Source organism: Nothobranchius furzeri, chromosome 2 (assembly GCF_043380555.1).
Source record: "Nothobranchius furzeri strain GRZ-AD chromosome 2, NfurGRZ-RIMD1, whole genome shotgun sequence".
NCBI classification, from domain to species: domain Eukaryota; kingdom Metazoa; phylum Chordata; class Actinopteri; order Cyprinodontiformes; family Nothobranchiidae; genus Nothobranchius; species Nothobranchius furzeri.
The window spans coordinates 84,373,530-84,393,214 of record NC_091742.1 but is presented as its reverse complement, the minus strand read 5'-3'; the positions used below and the strand labels follow the sequence as shown (position 1 = coordinate 84,393,214).

The window sequence follows — 19,685 nt, the reverse complement described above, 5'->3', positions numbered from 1 at the left end:
GAGGGGTAAGTGGCTGCGACAGAGGAGCACATGTTATGTATGCAGATGACAGCCACCTCCCGTCACCTCGCTGTAGCTGCACACATGGCTGAACTTCATCGTTCAGAATCAGAGAAGTTCTGCTCGCTTCACAGTTAATCTGTTTTCTGGGTTTGACTCAGAGACAAACCGGTGTGGACAGAATAAAAACCCATGTGTAGGTCCCAGTCCTCCTTACAAATATGACTATAGGGCATTTTTACACAAGACATGAAAGAATAATGTCTTTATTGGTCCTGAAACTCCTACATAAACCTCATTAATGCTTCTTTGCTGAGGTAGAACTCTGAAGAAGGTGAGAAGTTACGCCTAACACCCAATATGTCTTACAGGGCTGCTGCATTTCTTTATAATTTATATACAGCTGAAAAAAAGAATTAACATTTATTTATTGTCATGAAGAACTTGTTTTTCTCTTGTTTTTAAGTGGCTTCGTAGCTTTTTTATTTATTTTTTATTTTTTTGCTGTTTTTAATAAAATTGTAGGGAGACTTTTAAGACGAATACTCTTGTTTGCCTGTTGGTTTGTCCTAGAGAGACTGAATGTCCTCTTTTCTCCTGACATGTCCACTTTTTCTTTTCATTAAATTATTAACTAAAACGTCAGAGTTTTTAAAGTATTTCAGGGGACTAATATATGAACTGACTGATGGCGATTGGTTGGTCTGAGCAAATGAAGGAGGTTCTGTTAGCACGGTTTTGATTGTTAGCACATAAAGCAGATCAGGGTAACCTTCGGGTTGTAGTTTTCACGGGTTGTAGTTCTTTGTAGGAAACACGAAAAACTGTAACTCATATTTGGTTCAATAAATAATCTCAGACTGCACTACATAAAAAAACAAAATGACTTAATTTCCTCACATGTGATCCAAACATAACAGAAAACTCAGAAAAGACGAATTTCAGGTTGGATTTTTGGTTCATAACAAGCTACTGACTACTATCTAACTAGTAACCATACAAGTTATCTAGATAAACTACCCTAAGTAACTTGGCAGGCTGGTTATAACATTAGGAGCTAACGACTAACCTAGCTAGTTACCTAGCTTAGTAACCTAGCTAGTTCAGCCATGACAGTTACTCCTCATTTCTTTGGTTTCATCTGAAAATATCAAATATAACTCCATCTAACAGACAATAATTATTATTTATTACTACAAAGACGGTTTCAAAGAAACATCAGCTTACAACTTGTCACAGCTTATGAAAGCTGATGCATCTGCCAGGTCATGTTTATCAGCTCTACTGAATATTTTTGAGGTGTAATCAATCTGCTGGGGATCATTTTTTAGGCCTTATTTTATCCATATTTCTTATATTTGTTTAAAAACATGATGTCACGGCCTATTTGACGTGAGTGAAAAGCAGAAAAATCCAAAGACACATTCAAGATCATTTCAAAAGAACGATAAATGATGAAAACATGACACACCTGTGCACCAACATGTCCACTACCTCTCCACATGGACGTCACTAGGATTGAGATATAGGGGGGGCTTAGCCCCAGGAGCTTGACCTCGAACGTTTTTTGTCACACCCTGCAAAAACTTTGTCAATTAATTCATAATCTGAAGAAAATCTAACAAAACTTATTATTTTATCACTTTCCTTTCCTTTCCTTTCCTACTTTTGTGCATTTTCTCTCTTCTTTTTATAAAAAATAACACTTAATCAGTTAATTAGTGGGGTCTATGTTGAAGAAAGATTTTATGTAAGTCCATTAAAAATGAGATATGTTATATTTCCAAATAAAGCTATTAATTTCAGTCTACTGCACTTAACAGAGGGAAATGTTGTAGTCATTTATTTAATTTGTTTAATTACAACTTGTTTAATTATAATTGTTACTGAAATGTGACAATAAAGAACAAATGAATAATTGTCAAACTTTTATTCTGCCAAATGAGTGTGCAGTTGACAGTTTTAATATATGAATAACACTGCTATGATATGGAATAAAGGAGTATGTAATTAACTATTACAAGACAAAATAACAGTATATATGAAAATATCCAGCAAGTAGTAGAACTTATAATACAGAAAGTCAACTATACAGATACAACTTGACATAAGGTTGCAGGTCACATGATAATTATATTTTTTTTTTCAAATTCTCTTACCTGTTCACTCCTAAATAGAAAACTGTTCAATTTTGCGTGGGAACTTTGTGCTCAGGTAAATGCTCGTAACGATGCGCTCGCCCGTTTTCTCTGTAGATCACTGACCTTGACCATGCAGATCTCCCCAGCATCAACCACCTGGTCTCTCTCCTGTTCCTCACTCACTCTCTTAAAAAAGTCTTCGTATATCCATCTAGCCAACACATTGAAAAACATTTTCAATTTCTAATGCCAAGACAAATGCTGCTATACCATTTAGTTTTCACTCACAATAACTGAAACAGCCATTGGTGGATAGATGGTACAGAATATGGACAACTGTTAGCCTAATATAGCCTATGTTTGGTTGCTCATGATGATGGCATTTTCCATAATGTCACATTAAGCTGCCAAAATTTATGTTAAAGTTAGATGAGTACAATATCTCCTTCCTTTACCATAGGTAAACATAGGAAATATTAAGCAATTGACAACCCACATGGAAAGAATTCATATAAACATATAGGCTTTAATATATGTTTTGATATAGCTTTTGAATATATGTGACATATATAAAACTGGCTGTTTACTATATTATAGATACATATATGTACCTATAATATATATATTATAGAAAAAATATATAATATAGAAAAATGGTCAATAATATACACATTCGGCCATATTCAGATTCAGGTTTTTAGTGTGGAGTGATTTTTGTGCCACCAACTGGAGCGTGCAGTGATCAATCTGCAAAAGCACAACCTGCTCTGCAGTCGTATGCAGTCCTCTCTCTGCATGCTCAACTCCGTCTCTGCCTGCACAAATATCCCTGTTGGTGCTCAATTTGCAATTTACAAAGCAATGTAGCCTCTCCGTCAGCCAATCAGACAGCTCTCCATTATGCAATCAAAGCATGTCCAGGAAATACTGCCAGGAAAATTGCACTTTTTTCAGATAAAGAGGACTTTATATAATTATATTTAATTAGGTTGATTAACCCTCCTCTTTTCCTGGGACATTTCCACTGTTCACTTCCTTTTACACATCAAGGGCTCATTTATGTCTAACCAAACAGAGAAGAAACACTTTATATGTTGAAATTAAGTCCTCTTTAATTGAAAATAGTGCAATTTAACAGTTTTAGGAATGGGCAATGTGTCTTTTCTGGAAGTCAAATATGGTCACCCATGACACATGAATTACAACAAAAAATCTTGCAGGCAGTGGATGGTGACTGGTAGCTAACCAGCAGCAGAAAGCAGTTCAATTAGCTGTTAAATGGGTGTTTTTCTGTAAAGCAGTGTTTCCTGGACATGCTTTGATTGGATAAAACAGCTGTCTGTGATTGACTGTTGGAGAGGCTACTTGTTGAGGAGAGCAGGGAGGGATTTGCATCGCAGAGACAGAGTTGAGCCCACAGAGGGCTGTAGCTCCTGCACACAAGCACAGAGCAGGTTCTGTTTGTGCACTCATTACTGTACGCTCAAGTTGGTGGCACTAAGTCACTCAATGAACTGGCTGGCTCGTTAATCACGTCACTTCAGGGGAGTTTTCCGACCATTTAACTATGGCGCGGCTTTTCATTATGGTTTGCGGCATGTAAACATGCTAGCGGAGTTAGCATTAGCATGTCGGTGCGGTAGCATTTTCCACTCTCGTCTGAACTATAACCTTGAAATATTAACGGTGTGCTGCTGTTGCTGTCTTACCCTAATGTGATGTTGAGTGACTTACAAGAGCGCTGAGCAAGGTTTGCTCATCGATATAAAGGTTTTTCTGTATAACCCCTGCCCCTGACTTGTCAACAAAGCTGCCGGGCTTAAGGGGAGGAAGTCCTTTCTTGATACTTCCTGTGTGCGACGGTGTAGTTCTATATTCATTATTATTTCTGTTTCAGACTAAAAAAAAACTCATGTACCAACTACACGTGTCGTGATTGTGTTGAGCATGTAGATGTGAACAAATAAAAAAAAAGTTAACTGAAAAAATAAAATAAACCAAAATGATAGGGGGGCTTGTGATTATTTTAGGGGGGCTGAAGCCCCCCTAAAACGGACCTAACGACGTCAGCGCCTCTCCACCTGTGTGTGCAGCTCTTTTAATGGAAGTCTGCTCCGGTGCTACACATAAAAGTTAATATTAGAGCATTACTCCATATCATGTGATTTCTATTCTCTTTAATCTGTAATCCCTCCTCATACTATCAGCCCATTTGCATCTTCTCTTCCAGCCTCAGCGTTTCCACGGCATGGGTTTAAAAAAGGAAAAATAAAAATACTCACAAAATGGATTGCCTTTATTTCTAATCTTATCTGAATGGATTTCTTTGAATGTAGATTTGGGATATATGCAGGAGAGCTTTACAGTGCAATTGCATGTGTGAGTGTACACACCAGCGGTGCATAAATTGCACATATAAAATGCACAATTACTTTTTCCCTGGTTGTTGATCATTTTGAAAACGTGGCTCACAACAGCAGGAATGTAGAAAACATGAAGCATCATTGTTCATGTATGTGGAGATAGGAAGAGGTGAGCTCCAAGCTTCAACACACCGTGATTATCTCCAGTTTCAATAAACTTAAGTGCAGGAATGAACGCAGCTCTGCAGGAGAATTATTCATATTTTTTTTTGCTCCCTGCATGAAAAAGAGAAAAGGAGCACAGGAAGGAAAATCAGGATAATCAGGGAATTATGAGGATGTCAGCGGGTTAGTCTGGAGGGGAGAAGGCTGTGGTGCATCCATCTGCTGGAGATTTACAGTAAAACCACAGTAAACACACGACATCAGAGTGAAAATACACATTTTTTCTGTTATGTTTTTTAAACCCTGATTACATTAACGTGTTTGGCTCAGTCAGAGGAAAAGAAACGAAGGATTAAAGCTGACAGAAGAAAAAAAATATTTTTATTAATGGATATGGAGACAGAAATGAGAGAGAAAGGGAGAAAATTGACAAAAATAAACACGGGACGTACAAGAATCTGCTTCTAGACCTGCAGAAAGAGAGAAGAAAAAATAGGGCACAAAAAAATACAACAGAAACAAGATATCGCGGGGCTAAAGCACATGGTAATAATTAATTCATGGTGCATTTATTACCAACCACAGCCCAAGGTAATGTGACGTATGTCCATAGATGTGAGAGCACCGTGTGAGCACCTGTGTGCGTACACAGGCTTATGTATGTAAGGTTTTTGTAATGGGGTGTCCAGTACTGAGTGTGAGGGGCCACAGACCTGCCCCCCAAGACCTGTGGAAGATGGAGGACATCCAAGCCACAGACAACCAGAGATCCCGCTGGAGCCCCAGAGAGACTGCACCACTTCACCCCCAAGAGGCGCAGAGGATCACACTCAAGAGATTGCAATAAAGAAGTCCCGCCTGCAGGGCAGGCCGAGCTCAGACCTCAGTGGCCCAAGACCCAAGGACGCCCGCCCCCAGCTGAGGCCCAACAGAGCTAAAGGGCCCAGGCCTCACCAGGCAGCCACTAGGAGCGAGATGGATGATGCCACAACACCCAACCCCAGACACGAGAGCTGCAAATATGCAGACAGATGGAGGCCCCATCCACCAGCAGGAAATTTGCCAGGGTGAGGGTAGGTCAAATATCTTGCAGTGCCACAAGATGTCCCAGGAGAGGGGAGGAGTCCAAGACCCTATCTGACAGACAGTCGCACACACAAACATGGTCACACAATCCCACCCTCATGCTCACACATAAACACATCCCACCTGAAAATATACAAGAAAGCATGCCATCCACTCTACAAACTTTGGCCCGGGTACTGCTGCACAGAGGGCACAACCACTCCCAAACACTAGAGACAGTCCAGTTCTTACTGGGGCAATGATGAACAGGAAACCCCACTCAATGTAGGGCACAGCAACCCACTACCCCAAGCCAGACAGCCAGCTCCTACTCCTAGCCTCCAGCCCGGGCAGCGAACCAAGAACAGAGGTGTTAGAAGACTCCTAGTCTCTCTTTGCCTGCTCCAATGTGGTGTTGATGTATGTTGCTATAGAGTGCATTATAAACAGGTGGGGGCTGGGGCAGTGCAGACACCCTTCAGCCTACACCAGTGGATGTCATCACACAACCCAAATTTCACCCCAGAACCCTCAGTGTCTAGAGTGCAGCTTAAAACTGGAAGTGGGCACCGGCACCATAGGCGAGGCTGAGTGAACAGATCCCCCTCTCCAGGTGCCAATGAGTGTGCTTACCCCCCATGGCTTTAAGTGTGCATTTGTGTGAAATGTCACTTGTGGAAGTGTTTAAATTGTAAAATGAAATTGGGGCACAGGCTGCCACAAGACTGCGGAGATGGGTACCATCTCCACACCTCCTGGACTTACTCACACCCCAAAGCCCAATGTGCATGTGATGTGATGGAGCAGAGGGAGGGAAATGTCTGAGGATGGGGAGGGAAAACCGGGGCACCTGACTAAGCCCTCCCAAGGAGTGAAATTAAGATGGATTAAATGGTAGTTCTAGATTAGACTAAATATCAAGAAATAAATCAGAGGAATAGTTTCAGACTGAAATGAAAATGTTGAGATATTGAGAAAGAATTCATTCCACATTCCACCAAGTCAGGCTGGTAAAAGAAAAAGTCAAAATCAATTTTTCCAGATTAAAGCAAACATTCACACATTAAAATGTTAATGTCAGTAAAAAAAGAAGCTTAATTTTGTTTCAAGAATAAATAAAAAAGTTAAAATGTAATAATTTAAACATAGCGTTTAAGATCAACGAGCAAAGCTTTACAGTGCAGGCACTAAAATAATTTCTTTGTTAATAAAACTGACTTTAAAGTATAAAGTTAACAGTTTGCAAGGCATTGGTATTGTGCGTTTGAAAATCAAAACATCTTTCTTGTTTGTACTTTATTTGTGATTCACCGTCCTCTGAGATCACATTTTTACATAAAATCAATAAAACTAGTTTGATGAGCAGTTGATTTGTGAAGTTAAATCATTTTGGTTCAGTCTGTTCAGATCAAACAAAAACAATTTTTATAATCTAAGATAAGTTTGTGCCAAACAAAAGACAGGACTTCACTGTAAACTTCTGTAAATATTTAGGTAAAAAGTCTGCATTCTTCATCATTCATTCTCTTTTAAGTCTGCTCTGACATTTTCTGGGGTAACTTGTGTGTTTTGACCTGGTTTAAAAACAAAAATAACTCTTCATTATCCAATATCACTAAAACATCTATATAATAATAATCCGCCCAAGTATTTAACAGTAAAAGACTAATAAAATTGGCCCTTTCCAACTGTGGATGCTCCACCAGAGGGTGGTAGACAGAAGACTGGAAACGGCAGTTGTTATGGCCCTGCTGACACTAGCCGTTAGCTCATCAATCAGAAATAAACATTGGTATCTTTAAACTGAGGTTTTTCAAAAAGCTACAAGCAAAAAATTAAATTTTCTTTGGAAAACCTGGAATTTTCCTTTGATACCTTCAAAATTGACAGATTTTTTCATTTTTGTCACAGACGGAAAAAAACAAAGGAAAGATATCCGTCCAGGATGTGTTTTTACATTTTTTAATATTCTTTTCTTTATTAATCAGTCACACTGTTCATCTCTGAGCAGGCCGACGGGAATAAATAGTAAATGTCCAAAACTCTGAAACACTGCAAACGGGACGTCTGAAACAAAAAGATCAAGGTGCAGCAAAACAAAAGAGCCATAAACACAGGGAGCCCACAAGGGTCCAATAATGAAGATGTGACTAAAGAACACCGGGTACTAAATATACGGAGGGACATGATGACTAAGGGGGTGCAGGTGTGAAAACAGGAGAAGCAGCACCAGGTGTGAGAGGAGGCAGATCCCACACAAAAACCCGACATAAACAGAACCGATAAGAGAACATGTGGAACGCAGAGTCATGAGAGTAAAAACACCTGAGACAGACGAAGACAAAACACTCCAAACCAGTAGACTCCATCTAATCCAATCTGGTTCCAGTTCAACCACATGTTGTGCATGAAATGTCCTCTCTGGTCCGTAAACCTTCGTCACATCTGTAATCACACAACCCAGTGGGTTCCTCGCATCATTATCTGTTTAATAGACTTCAGCAGATTACGGCTTTAAATCCGTGTGTGTGTGTGTGTGTTGATGAAAGTGAGCTGAAGAGCGTTTCTCCCTAAACATCTGGCCTTGGATCACATAACTGATCACAGAGAAATGCTGGGGATGTGTAAATGTCATCTCAGTTCCTACAAAATAAAAGCCTTGGATTTACAACTCGTGGACTATTTGTCTAAATGGGATTATTTCTTTAAATGTGATTGACTCAAAGTTGAACATTCTTATTCAACTGTGAGAATTGCAATGAAATATTTTTTAATAAAATGTGACAAATACCTTTTAATGTTCAATCATTTAGGTTTCCTTTTTGTTAATCATCCTGAGTCAATTTTCACATTTTTCATACTTTTTTGATTTATCATGTGACTTGTTTAGCTTTAATTAACTTATTTAGATAAGTCTGGCTTTTCATTTCTTTAAAGCCTCCATGAGTAATAAATTACAGATTTCCTTTGAGAAATCCCCTAGAAGTGTTTCTTTACTTAGACACAGCTCTAGAGTGAAACAACCAACGAGTATCCGTGGTGTGGTGACACCATAGACTGTAATGACACTGAAGGGTTTTTATTTAAAACGTATGCTGTTGCGCCCTCTGTTGGCTGCGTAATGAAGCTGCAGTGTTTAAACCTTGCACCCAGGGGGATATTTGCACAAAAAGTTTCTTTTAAGTTTCTGAATAATAACAAAACACTAAAAAGCAAAGGGATTATGCAACTGTAGTGATTTATTTCATGCTAAAGATCAAACAATAATTAAAAAAACAAAAATCATAAATATAACAAAGCAGTCAGCAGGAAGAAGAGACATGAAAATACATAATTCAGTATGGAGTGGAGAGATTATCTCAGTGTCAGATAACAAATTATCCTCAGATTTACAGATAGGTGAATACATTCGTGTCTTTTAATCCACAACAGAATCATGGAGATGTTCAGGATCTGCAGCAGGAGTTGAGATGTTTGGGCTTCATGCGATCCCTGATCGGAACACTTGCTCACATACAGGAGTATAAACCACAGGAGCCAACGTCCCATCACGTTTAGAAACTCAACTTGTTTACAAAACTTTCAGAATAAAAAAGCAGCTGATTGTTACTGGAGTTCATCCCCTCATTGCCTGTTAGGGTTAAGACAGCTCGGAGAACTTTTTACAGTCACTACGCACATTTAGACCAGTCACATGATTTTATTTAGATTTATTTGTAGGACTTAAGAGATTCTGGGAACAAGGCCCAGGTTTGTCAGAAAAAAAGTGCTGAAAACATCCTCTGATATCCTGTACCACAGAAAATACACACTTTGGTTTAAATCCACACACGCACACACACACACACACACACACACACAGCTGTACAAAAAACCACATTTATAGTTCAGTAGTCATCACATCTGGAGACTTAAAATCCACCAACAACGTCCCAATCGTTCAGGAAGCATACCATTGGCTAACAGCTACTAGCTGTTAGCCATTAGCTGTTAGCAATTATCCATAAGCATACCCTTATAAAGAACAGGGTTCAGTAAAGTCAGTAAATTCCAACTTTAACTTGGTTTATTTGGGGATAATGTTTAAAACTGATAGATAACCCACTTTTCTGAAGTGAGTTTCTTTGGATTTTATGGCATTAAAGACCGCAGCAAACTGCTTTAGCCTTGGTGGTTCGGTTTAGCCCCCACACTCAAGGCAACACTGTAATTTATCATTTTTACACAGAAACACACTTTAATAAAGGTTATCTACTTTGTTTTAACCCATATTAGTCGACTGAAAATCAAACCAAACTATGTAGGTTTTAGGATCCCCCCCCACCCCCCCACCGCCTCCAGCTGAGGAGATGAATCCCAACATCTGGCCAAACATCAGCTTTATACAGCAACACGCAGCTCATTAAAAAGAACCAACCAAGCAGAGGAGACATGCAACAATTAGCTGAATCAGTCAAGTCTTAGGAAAACACCAGTTATTGTTTCTACAAAGATCCAAGTCATCCAGGGCACCTGGTGGACATTTTTACTGTGAAGTATCTCGATTTATTCCTTATATTAGCCTTTAAGCAGCTCCTGAGCTGCAACTGAATCTGACCCTTTCACTCTGGATTCTAAAAAGTGCCGATAAGCAAAACGTCTCTAAGAACAAAAATAACACTGAAAAAAAGTTTTAAGAATGAAGAATAACTAAACTATTAACTTATAGGTATTATTGTGTTTATCGCTGAGAACTATAAAAATCAAATTTACCATCCACAAGTGTTTAATTTGGATTTGAATGATAATTTTCTATACTTTGTGTGAAAAAAAATACATAAATTATACTGTCTTGTTTCAGTAGGAAGTGTTGCATAAACTCTTGTCCATTTCGGAGAAAAGTATAAATCCTTTTTCAGAATATTTCTGCATCAACGAAGTTTGCATTATGTAATAATCATGATTCTGCATCTCTGAAATGTGCGCAACCTTAAAAAGTACCAACATCTCATACACTACAGTAACTGTTTGCTCAGGTGTACTCCCACTTTTACCTCTAGCTTCTAACTATGAGTTTGATTTATAACTGGCTTATTTAGACTTAAATTGCATGTTTTCTTAATTATTTTTTCATCCATTTACATAGTAAAAAAATGTTCAAAAATGGTTAACTTCCCATTTTGGGGGCTTGTCCGGGATCTGAGAGATTTAAATGGTCTTTTCTCTTTTTGTGTCCTAATTACTTCCAAATTCCTTTGCCCCAAAGTTAGTTTTTCTTCAATGGTAAGAGATGCTCGTCAGTGTAAACTCATTCGTTACAAATGACCCATCATGACTTTCCTAACAGTTTCCATTTTGTGGGGGTTTCCTTTTACTTTAGTAGGACTTCCTGTTTACTGACATCATTAGTTGGCATCTGTGGCAGTTTTGGTAAAATATGGTGACTTCTGACAGAAATTAAACTGAACAACTGAGAACTATGGTACTTTTCCTAGAGACAGAACCTGTAAGTGGCTAGAGGATTAGGTCCCATTAGACCCATAGGATTGTATTTATAAAGAGTTTTCTTATAGATCTTTGTTACTATGGATGTCAACTTTTGTTATCGTCTCCCGTCTCATGGCAGTTTAAAAATCAAAACTCGAACAGCTGCAAACACCAGTTCACAGAATAGCAGCTTGCTATGAAAAGAGTTCAGCTTATCCGTTTTTCGTCTGGATCAGATCGATTTGAAACTCTCATCCCACCAGGATGAACTGATTTTGCAGTTTAACTAAACTATTTGGCATCGAAGGGGAGAACAAAGGAGAAAACCTGCCTTAAATCCAGATTGTGACTCTTGTGGATATGCATCTGCTGATTTTTTTTTTTACATTCCGAGTGACGAAAAGTGGAATTAAACACTTCAAAAGACCTGAGAAAGTTCAAAAAATTGTGAAAAAGTCACCATAAATGGAGCGGTGAGAGTAAATAAAAGACTCTTTGCTCGAAGACTCGGCGGACCTGCTTCCATTACAATCAGTTACATCAGCTTGTTTTGTTCATTTCTAGTCGTCCCGTGTGAAACAGAGTTGGCAGAATGGTTTCTTTAGAGCGAGACATGTTAACTCCCTAAGGCAAATGTTTACACAGTCTGTTTTCATTCTGCTGGACCAAAGAGGGCCCTTTACTTAGTTTAGTCTCCATAAGGCCAGCTCGTTAGGAGAGGGCCACCTCCGTGGAAACAGGTTGTGACATCATCAACCTGGATGTTTGTTCTCAGATGGAGGAAAAGTGTGTTTTTGGTTTTAAGACTCAAGCAGCAAGAAGTCATTCAGGAGGCTTTTGTGCATTTTTCCCACCTGTCTGACGATTAGTCCATCCACTTCAGTAGGTGGAGGCTTCAGTGTGCTTCTAAACTAAACCCGCCTTCGCAGGATTCAGTAAAACTTGTCGTCGATGCGGAAGTGCGGCCTGGTGACGTCATCGGGGTTCAGGAAGACTGATATGGATTTTCCGGGGTTTTCTGTGACCAGCTGCTGCAGCCGTTGCGCCAGCTTGTCCTCCGAAGGCGAGATGATGCCGTTGGCCGGGTGATGCCCGGGCGAGCCATGGCCGTTGGTGCTAGCCGTCAGCTCCTTCTTCAGCTGACCCGCCTGCCGTGCCTGGTCCAGAGCTGCACGCAGGTGCTCGCTGGGATCCGAGCGAATATGGGCCAGCTTCCTGGCGACGAGCAGAGCCTGGCTGTCAGTCAGATGCTCCAACATGTTGCACTGGGGCAGAAAGTAGTTGGGGCAGTTTTTACCCAAGATGCAATGAGCCAGGTCATCCAACAGACCGAGAAGGAGGCGGCCAGGAGTCTCTGGGTCTGGGCAGGACAGGTAGGCGGCTGGAAGTCGGTCACAGGCCCAAAACAGAAGGGTGCGCAGGTGGTAGAGGCCAAGGCCTGTGCGGGGGCGGGCCAAGATCCGAGACAGGACGGCCTTGGCTGCCTGGAAGGCCTGGGCCATGGGGAACGAGATGCACTTCTTCAGCTGAACCTGGTCCAGAGGGACAAATGGCGGAACTAGAATAAACAACCAACAATAGGACAGAAGTAGAAGACGAACGGTGACGTCTTCACCTCGCTGCGAGAGAAGGCCAGCCTCCACTCCCTGTCGGGCCGACCACCGAGCGGGGAGCAGCAGGGCAGCAGGTAGAACCCAGAGATGGCTTCTTCTTCTGTGATCTTGCCATCCCAGAAGTGGTTGGCAGTCAGCCAGCCTTGGGCCACAGCAGGCCAGCCCCGGAACGACACCACGGGCAGCAGGTCGTACAGCACCCGGCTGGATCCCGCCTACAGGGGGGAGACAAAAGAGCAACGATGGAGCTGGTCTGGAATTCTGGCTCCTTAAGCACAGATATTTACAGGTTGTGATGGTTCCCCACCTGAAGGATGATGGTGGTCATGGGTCCGTTCCTCTCCAGCCGGTCAGGGGTCGGGATGCCTCGCTGGGGGCTGCGCCTCAGCTCCTCCACAGCCTCGCTGACGACCGCCCAGAACCAGTCCGTCACTAAGGAGGGAGAGAAGTAGCAGCCGTCCAGAGACTGAGGAGAGTCCAGGGAGGGGATGGAGCCTTTACCTGGACAGACAAGGACATTACTTTATACCCCAAGCACGGTGCATTACCACCGCTTAGTGGCCATGTTGGAGCATTACTGCCAGTCGCCAGGGGCGGAAAGAGTTTATTCCAAAGTCCTCTGATTCTAATAAAACAGAATCCTTCCATCTAGAGATGATTGGGAGTTTATTCGTGTCAGGACCGGTTCTGGTGTGAAACTTTCTGCCTGATTAAACCAACTCAACAATTATAGTGGTATAAAATAAAAACTCCAGCAGGAAAATGTTCAACTCCATCCAGAGAAAGCAGATGATGCTTTTCTATGAACTCCTGAAAGTCGAACAGATTCCTATCAATAAAAGTGGTTACCTCCCCATCCTGAAGCCCCACACTCAGCAGCGTGTGGTAGATTGATTTTGAGGAGTAATCTGCAAACCGCTGTTTCTCATCACGCTCTCCGCTGCTTAGTTTGGCTCTGAAACGCTTCAGAGTCCATTTCTCTCATTTCTGAGGAGGATTGTTTGTGAAGGACGACCTAATGCGGGTCCGAGTACCTGTCTTTATCAGTGTTCTTCTCATCATCACTTATCTGATTTCTACTCTACATTTACCTCTTTTACCACTTTCCTACTCACCCATCTCCTCTTCCTCCTCCTCAGCCAGGAGTCCATTCTCCTCCTGGCAGCACACGCTCCAACGAGACAGTACGCTGGAGTCACAGAGGCGAAGACTGAGCCATGAGTGGCACGGGGGTGAGTGCCTCATGTCCAGCGTGACGGGCTGGTTACGGTCGTGGAGCTTTAAGGCCGGCACCAGCAGGGTGAAGTCTAGGTCGAAGTCGGCACCTTTGGCGTACTCCCCCAGGTCCTCAGGGTTGAGGTCCAACACCCCTTCTCTTGCGCCACCTGACAGCAGCAGGTACTCGTTGGCCACCGGGAGGCGCTGGTCCACCTTCTGGACTAAACCTGTCCAAGTCCAAATCAGAAATGAGAGTCAAGTTGGACAAAGAGGGGATGTTTTGTAGGAGCTAAAAGCAGTGTTTTGTGTACTGCATGTTGACATGTTGCTTATCAATGCCAGCCGGTTATCAGGCAGCCCAGCTGCTGAGTACATGCTCCAAAAACATGTTGATCTGCCCAGCTTATGTAAGTTTCAACTACTTTTGACCATATTAGGATGTGGAAGTAGCACCCCATCATTTCTCAGAATCAAAAGGGAGGTGGGGGTTGAATAGTATAACTGATGCTGCGTGGTGTAGGGGAGTGGGCTTTTGCAGAAGGATCTCCAGCCGAGGTGTTTAGATCGAAGCTGGACGCTGTCCCCTGTGAAGTGTTGGTGATGTATGGATGAGTTGTGTAAATAAATGCCCCCCGCTGAGTTTGGACAAAACCTGTCTCTTTCTTGTTTTTGATAAGGAAAAGGAACCACATTTGGCGACCACGAAGCGGGAAGTAGAGGTGTGCTCTTCGGATCGTTTCGCAGCCCACGGAATAAACTTCTGGGCCCTAGGTAAGAACAGTTTTTGTTCAATTTTGGAGTTATTCCGTGGACTGAGAACTGGTCTGAGAGAAAAAACATGCCCTTCTCATAAATTAGAAGTTATAATAACAAGAAGAGGCATTTGTCCAGAGCAGCGGTGAAATTATTCACACATGTGTGAAGTCAGCTGAGTCATTTTGATGACGGACAAAGTTTGTGACAAATTAAAAGCTGGGACAGCGAGAATTGGAATAGAATTTGACAGCTGATAAAAAAAGTCCAGGGAGGACAAGTAATAGGTCGACAATTGAGATCCAGTATGCCCCGGTGAGGCCGGGATAAGATTGGGATCTGAGAAAAAGCGCTGAAGTTGTGACAGATAAGCTTGCCAGTAATTCGGTTGAATCCTCGGGGATTGGTAAATTTCATGAGTTTTTGGCAAAGATATGTTTGACGTCAGAGTTTGCAGCAAAGTGGCTGTAAACAACTCTAGAGCTCAGAAATTGTTTGTTTGTGTGAGTGTGTTTGTGAGAGAAGTTTTGTGGGTGGGACAGGCGTGTGAGATAAGCGTGTGTGTGTGGAGGAGATAAGAGTGTGTGCGAGTTGAGAAGTGGGTGCGTGAGTTGAGAAGGTGTGTCAGGCGCCAGAGAATTAGAGGAAAAAAGAAAAACAAAGGAGTAATACAGATCAATATTGTTCACTGCAGTGCCAAATTTTGATGTTTAATGTTATACAAATTTCAAAGTCTGTGATCTTGTTCTGATTAGTCTTTAAACAGAAAACCAGAAGTTAAAATAATTAGTTTTAGAGTGACATATATATAAATAAAAATATATGCTGAAGTGCACAAGCATGATAACTATTTTTACCAGCTGGGTAATGTGAAATATGAGAAATATAGATTATGATTAATAAATAAATAATAATGTTTATGCGTGTTGAGTGTGTGGCATAAAATGATGCTTCGGTGTCAAATTGCTTTGAAGTGTGTTTTTCTTATCTCTATGCAAGTGTGAAAGCTTTGCTGTGTGTGGTTGTTTTACTCGTGAAAGGTCAAATACTCTGATCTTGTTTGGGCTGTTGCTTGGATGAACTGGAGAGAAGCTGATTCTTCTTCTGCTGATTCGGTCTCTCTTGTGGTTGACTTTTTCCTGTGTTGTGATGTTATAAAGCTGTATGAGAGTTGCTAAAATCTGAAGGCTGAATGCTCTTGGGTGTCGTCAGCGTGTTCGTTTCTCCGTAGACACCCTGAGCTGTCAGACCCAAGTTTAGACTGAGCAGAGGGGCCAGTCCAGAAGCGCAAAGCTCCACCTACAAGCTGTCCTCTCCATACACACGCACAGACACAGAAGTACAGAGGCGATCCCGCCTCTGACTCCACCTCTGTGTGTGGATAGGTTGGTGAGCCAGAGGGCGTAGAGAAACCCCACCCTGTGGGCTGAGTTTTGCTCACACACAAGCTTGAGATTCAGCATAAGGCTATTTTTAGCCTGCCACTGCACAGCTGCTGAGGAAAAAAAAAAAAAAAAAAAAAAAAAAAAAGGGAAAATAATACATATTGAATCCAGATTTAAAAGGTTCACCTATAAAAACTTTCAGGCATTAAGTTTTTCTTTCAACAATAACTAAAGCTTTTTGAACTAACTTTACTTTAGTGTTACATCAGAAGAGATTTGATTTTAAGGCATTTACAATAAGAAGATAAATTGTTCAACATTTGTGTAAACAGAGCAACAACAGATTACTCAAGACCACAGCATCATATGTCACCAGTATCTGTTTCAACTTTCAATTCTTGTGTTATTTTCAGGAGATTATAAATAAACAAACTAGTCAACTAATCAAAGGAATAATAGTGTCACTGAAACTTCAAAATGTCTGTCACGCCAGCAGGAATTTTGGCAGCGAAGAATCCGGCTTTAGCAAAAGAGATAAAGCACATGTCAGAGAAGTGGTCAAAACGGACGAGAAAACTATGCAATCCGTGGCCATCTGAAGGCACTTTTGACGTAGTGGCGTGCGATAATTTGGAATTGAGAATTCAGGATCATAAAGCAGATGGGTCCAAGAAAAGACAGCAGAAAAGAGAAAAGGAAATTCAGATCCTGGATTTATTCAGGAATGAAGGAAAGATTTACAGACAGAATTTTAAACAGGCCATCCTTAAAATGAAAGACAAAGTGGACAAACCCCAGAAGGAAGTGAAGGCCCCATCAGAAGAGGGCCTGTATCCCCTTTTGGGAACCGTTACAATTACGGGAGATTTTGATTTGCGCGACACATTCGACAAAGGTCCTAAGGGTTTAGATGTTGACAATGCAATTTTAAAATTAACAACATCACAGCAATCAGATGAAGCACCTGGCAAAGAAAAGCATGCAAAAGGAAGTGAGGAAAGAGAATTCGAACAAACAACTCCACCTCGTGGAACGCATCCAAAATATTGCAGTACAGAACGTCGAGCGGTAAGGGAAGAAGGACGAAGGGAGATTGATTGTTTTGCAGAACATAAGGATTTTTTGAAAAGGCAACCGAAGGCTAACTCATACTGGATTGACCTTGAGAACAAGGATGAGGATGCACATGATGAGCTAAACGATGTTGACCAAATTATACAGGACATATCTGAAGGCCTGCGGAAATCCTTAAATCACATCACAGGCACACATTCAGATGAGGTTAGTGAGAACACCACTAGCACAAGCAAGGAGAAAAATTTCAAGCCTTTTTACAAACCAGGCATTCACTCACCAGAGCGTGGTGATCCAAATACAGGTCTGACTCAAGAGAAGGAAAAACCAGGTCCTAGCAATGAAAGCCGTGATCTGAGACCCAGACATGACTTAAAACCACCTATTCGATACACTAATGATGGTCAGTACCCAATTTTAATTAAGGGCACAAGAGCTAATTATATTCCCTGGCAGAGCCTCGACCTCACTGGTTTGGTTTCACGGCTGCCCGAGATACAAAATGGCGCTGGAAAGTGGATTGGGGCCTTCGAACAGGAGACAACTGGGCTAATGCTTGCCCTTGGAGATCTCAAAGCTATTTTGGCTCGAGTTGTTGGGACATCAGCTATGGGAACATTGCTAGCATCCAATGGAGTCCAATGGATGCTGGACCCAATGGCTGACGGCACGGAGTTTAACACATACAGAAATGCACTCTGGAACATACTAAGAGCAGCATATCCCAACAGGATTGACCCCAAAGCTTTGAAAGGTGAGCCACTTTCAGAGACTGAGAGTCCTGCGTCATTTGTTGACAGGCAGCTCAGACGGTGGAAGCTGGAGACGGAGGAGGGTCCTGAGGGGACGCCGATAATGACTTCTCTGTTCCGAACATCCCTGATTTCTGCTCTCCCGACTCCTGTGCGAGACAAACTGGAGGATGTTGTGGGACTGGACTCAATGCCACATGTGCAGTTCAGAGACCATGTAGTCCACGCAGTGGACCGCTATCGGAAAGACAATAACAAAATGATTGAGCAAGAAAAGTGCGCTCAGAGAAAACTCACGCAGTTGCACATAAATGATCTCCAGCACAAGGCGAAGACCCAGGCGGCAGTGGAGAAAAGTGACAGCAAGAGTGACAGTCAAACCCAAGCATTGCAGACAGCTGTGGCCCCGCCTCAAACTCCATCTCAACCGGTTATCAATGTCTACCCAAACCAGTATGGTAGACAGCAGCCCGGACCACAGAGACGATTTCCAAATCGTTTTCCCAATCGCTACCCAACTCGACAAGGCTGGGTGCAGCAGAACCGACCCCCACTTCCAGGTTCATGTTGGGGGTGTGGCCAGATGGGTCACCTGTATCGAGACTGTCCGAATCCAATTCCAAACCCTGAATGGTCTGGGCGTGGTCGTGGAACACGACCAAACCGGGGAAGAGGAGGTCCAGTTAATCCATGGGCAGCACAACAAGGATTCTAGGGATGCCCGGAGGGCCCTGGGGGGGAGGAGCAACTACCAATTTTAATAGCTAACGCCAATAAAGAACCAGTGATCAATGTTAAAATAGAAGGCAAATCGGTCCCAATGTTAGTAGATACTGGGGCAACCTACTCATGCATAAAATCAAATTATGCAACTCATCTCCCCATGTCTGAGAAAAGCGTAAAGACAACAGGGTTCTCGGGAACAAAACAAATAAACCCCTTAACAGCTCCAGTAAGACTAGCAGTTGATGACAGTGAAATCGTAATTCCAATTCTGATTTCAGACCAAACTCCAGTTAATCTACTAGGAAGAGATGCATTGTGTAAACTAAAAACAAAAATCCTTGTTATCAAGGATTGGCTGCTTTGCATTATGCTTATGAGAAAGCCTCAGTGATAACAATGGGATATCCTGTGACCATCTACACACATCACAAAATATCTGAACTAATCAACCGAGGGAAGTTTGTGTTAAACCAAGCAAGATGCCTGCAGTATATGCCACTACTGACATATCCTGACGTTGTCATAAAGAGGTGTACCGCAGCAAACCCTGCTAACAGTGTTCCCTTTGAGTTTGAAGGAGAACCACATTGCTGCATAGCCGAGGTATCTAGATACACTAAGCTAAGGCCTGATTTGGAATCTACCCCTTTCGACCAATCTGATGTCACCTATTTTGTTGATGGTTCATGTTTTAGAGACTACTTAGGAAACCATGCAGCGTTTGCTGTTGTGGAAAAAGTAGATGACAGATTTGAAACAGTAAAAGCTGAAAAGTGTAACCAACCCTGTTCTGCGCAGCTAGCGGAACTCAAAGCCCTGACCGAAGCTTGCAAGTTGGCAAGTGGCCAGGTAGCAACTATTTACACTGACTCTGCATACGCCCATGGTGTTTGTCACCTGTTTGGAAGTGTGTGGAGACAAAGAGGTTTTAAGAAGACGGATGGTACACCCATCCTTCATGGAA

At 42.0% G+C, this 19,685-nt stretch overlaps 1 protein-coding gene across 3 annotated transcripts in view; it reads right to left on the bottom strand.

Annotated features, from left to right (window-relative positions):
• Positions 1 to 19,685, bottom strand: part of LOC107376923 (fibroblast growth factor 11) — a 176,487-nt gene that overhangs the window by 131,622 nt on the left and 25,180 nt on the right. For 2 of the 3 annotated variants that reach the window (XM_015946249.3, XM_015946250.3), the window contains exons 3-6: positions 13,929 to 14,258; positions 13,121 to 13,314; positions 12,816 to 13,028; positions 8,956 to 12,732 (exon numbers count right to left, since the gene is read on the bottom strand). The exons of the other annotated variant lie outside the window; for it this stretch is intronic. In XM_015946249.3, the coding sequence (XP_015801735.3) occupies positions 12,133 to 12,732; positions 12,816 to 13,028; positions 13,121 to 13,314; positions 13,929 to 14,258 (1,337 nt within the window). In that variant the 3' untranslated portion in view covers positions 8,956 to 12,132. Of the gene's footprint in view, positions 1 to 8,955; positions 12,733 to 12,815; positions 13,029 to 13,120; positions 13,315 to 13,928; positions 14,259 to 19,685 lie in introns of those variants that run through there. 3 annotated transcript variants of the gene reach the window in all.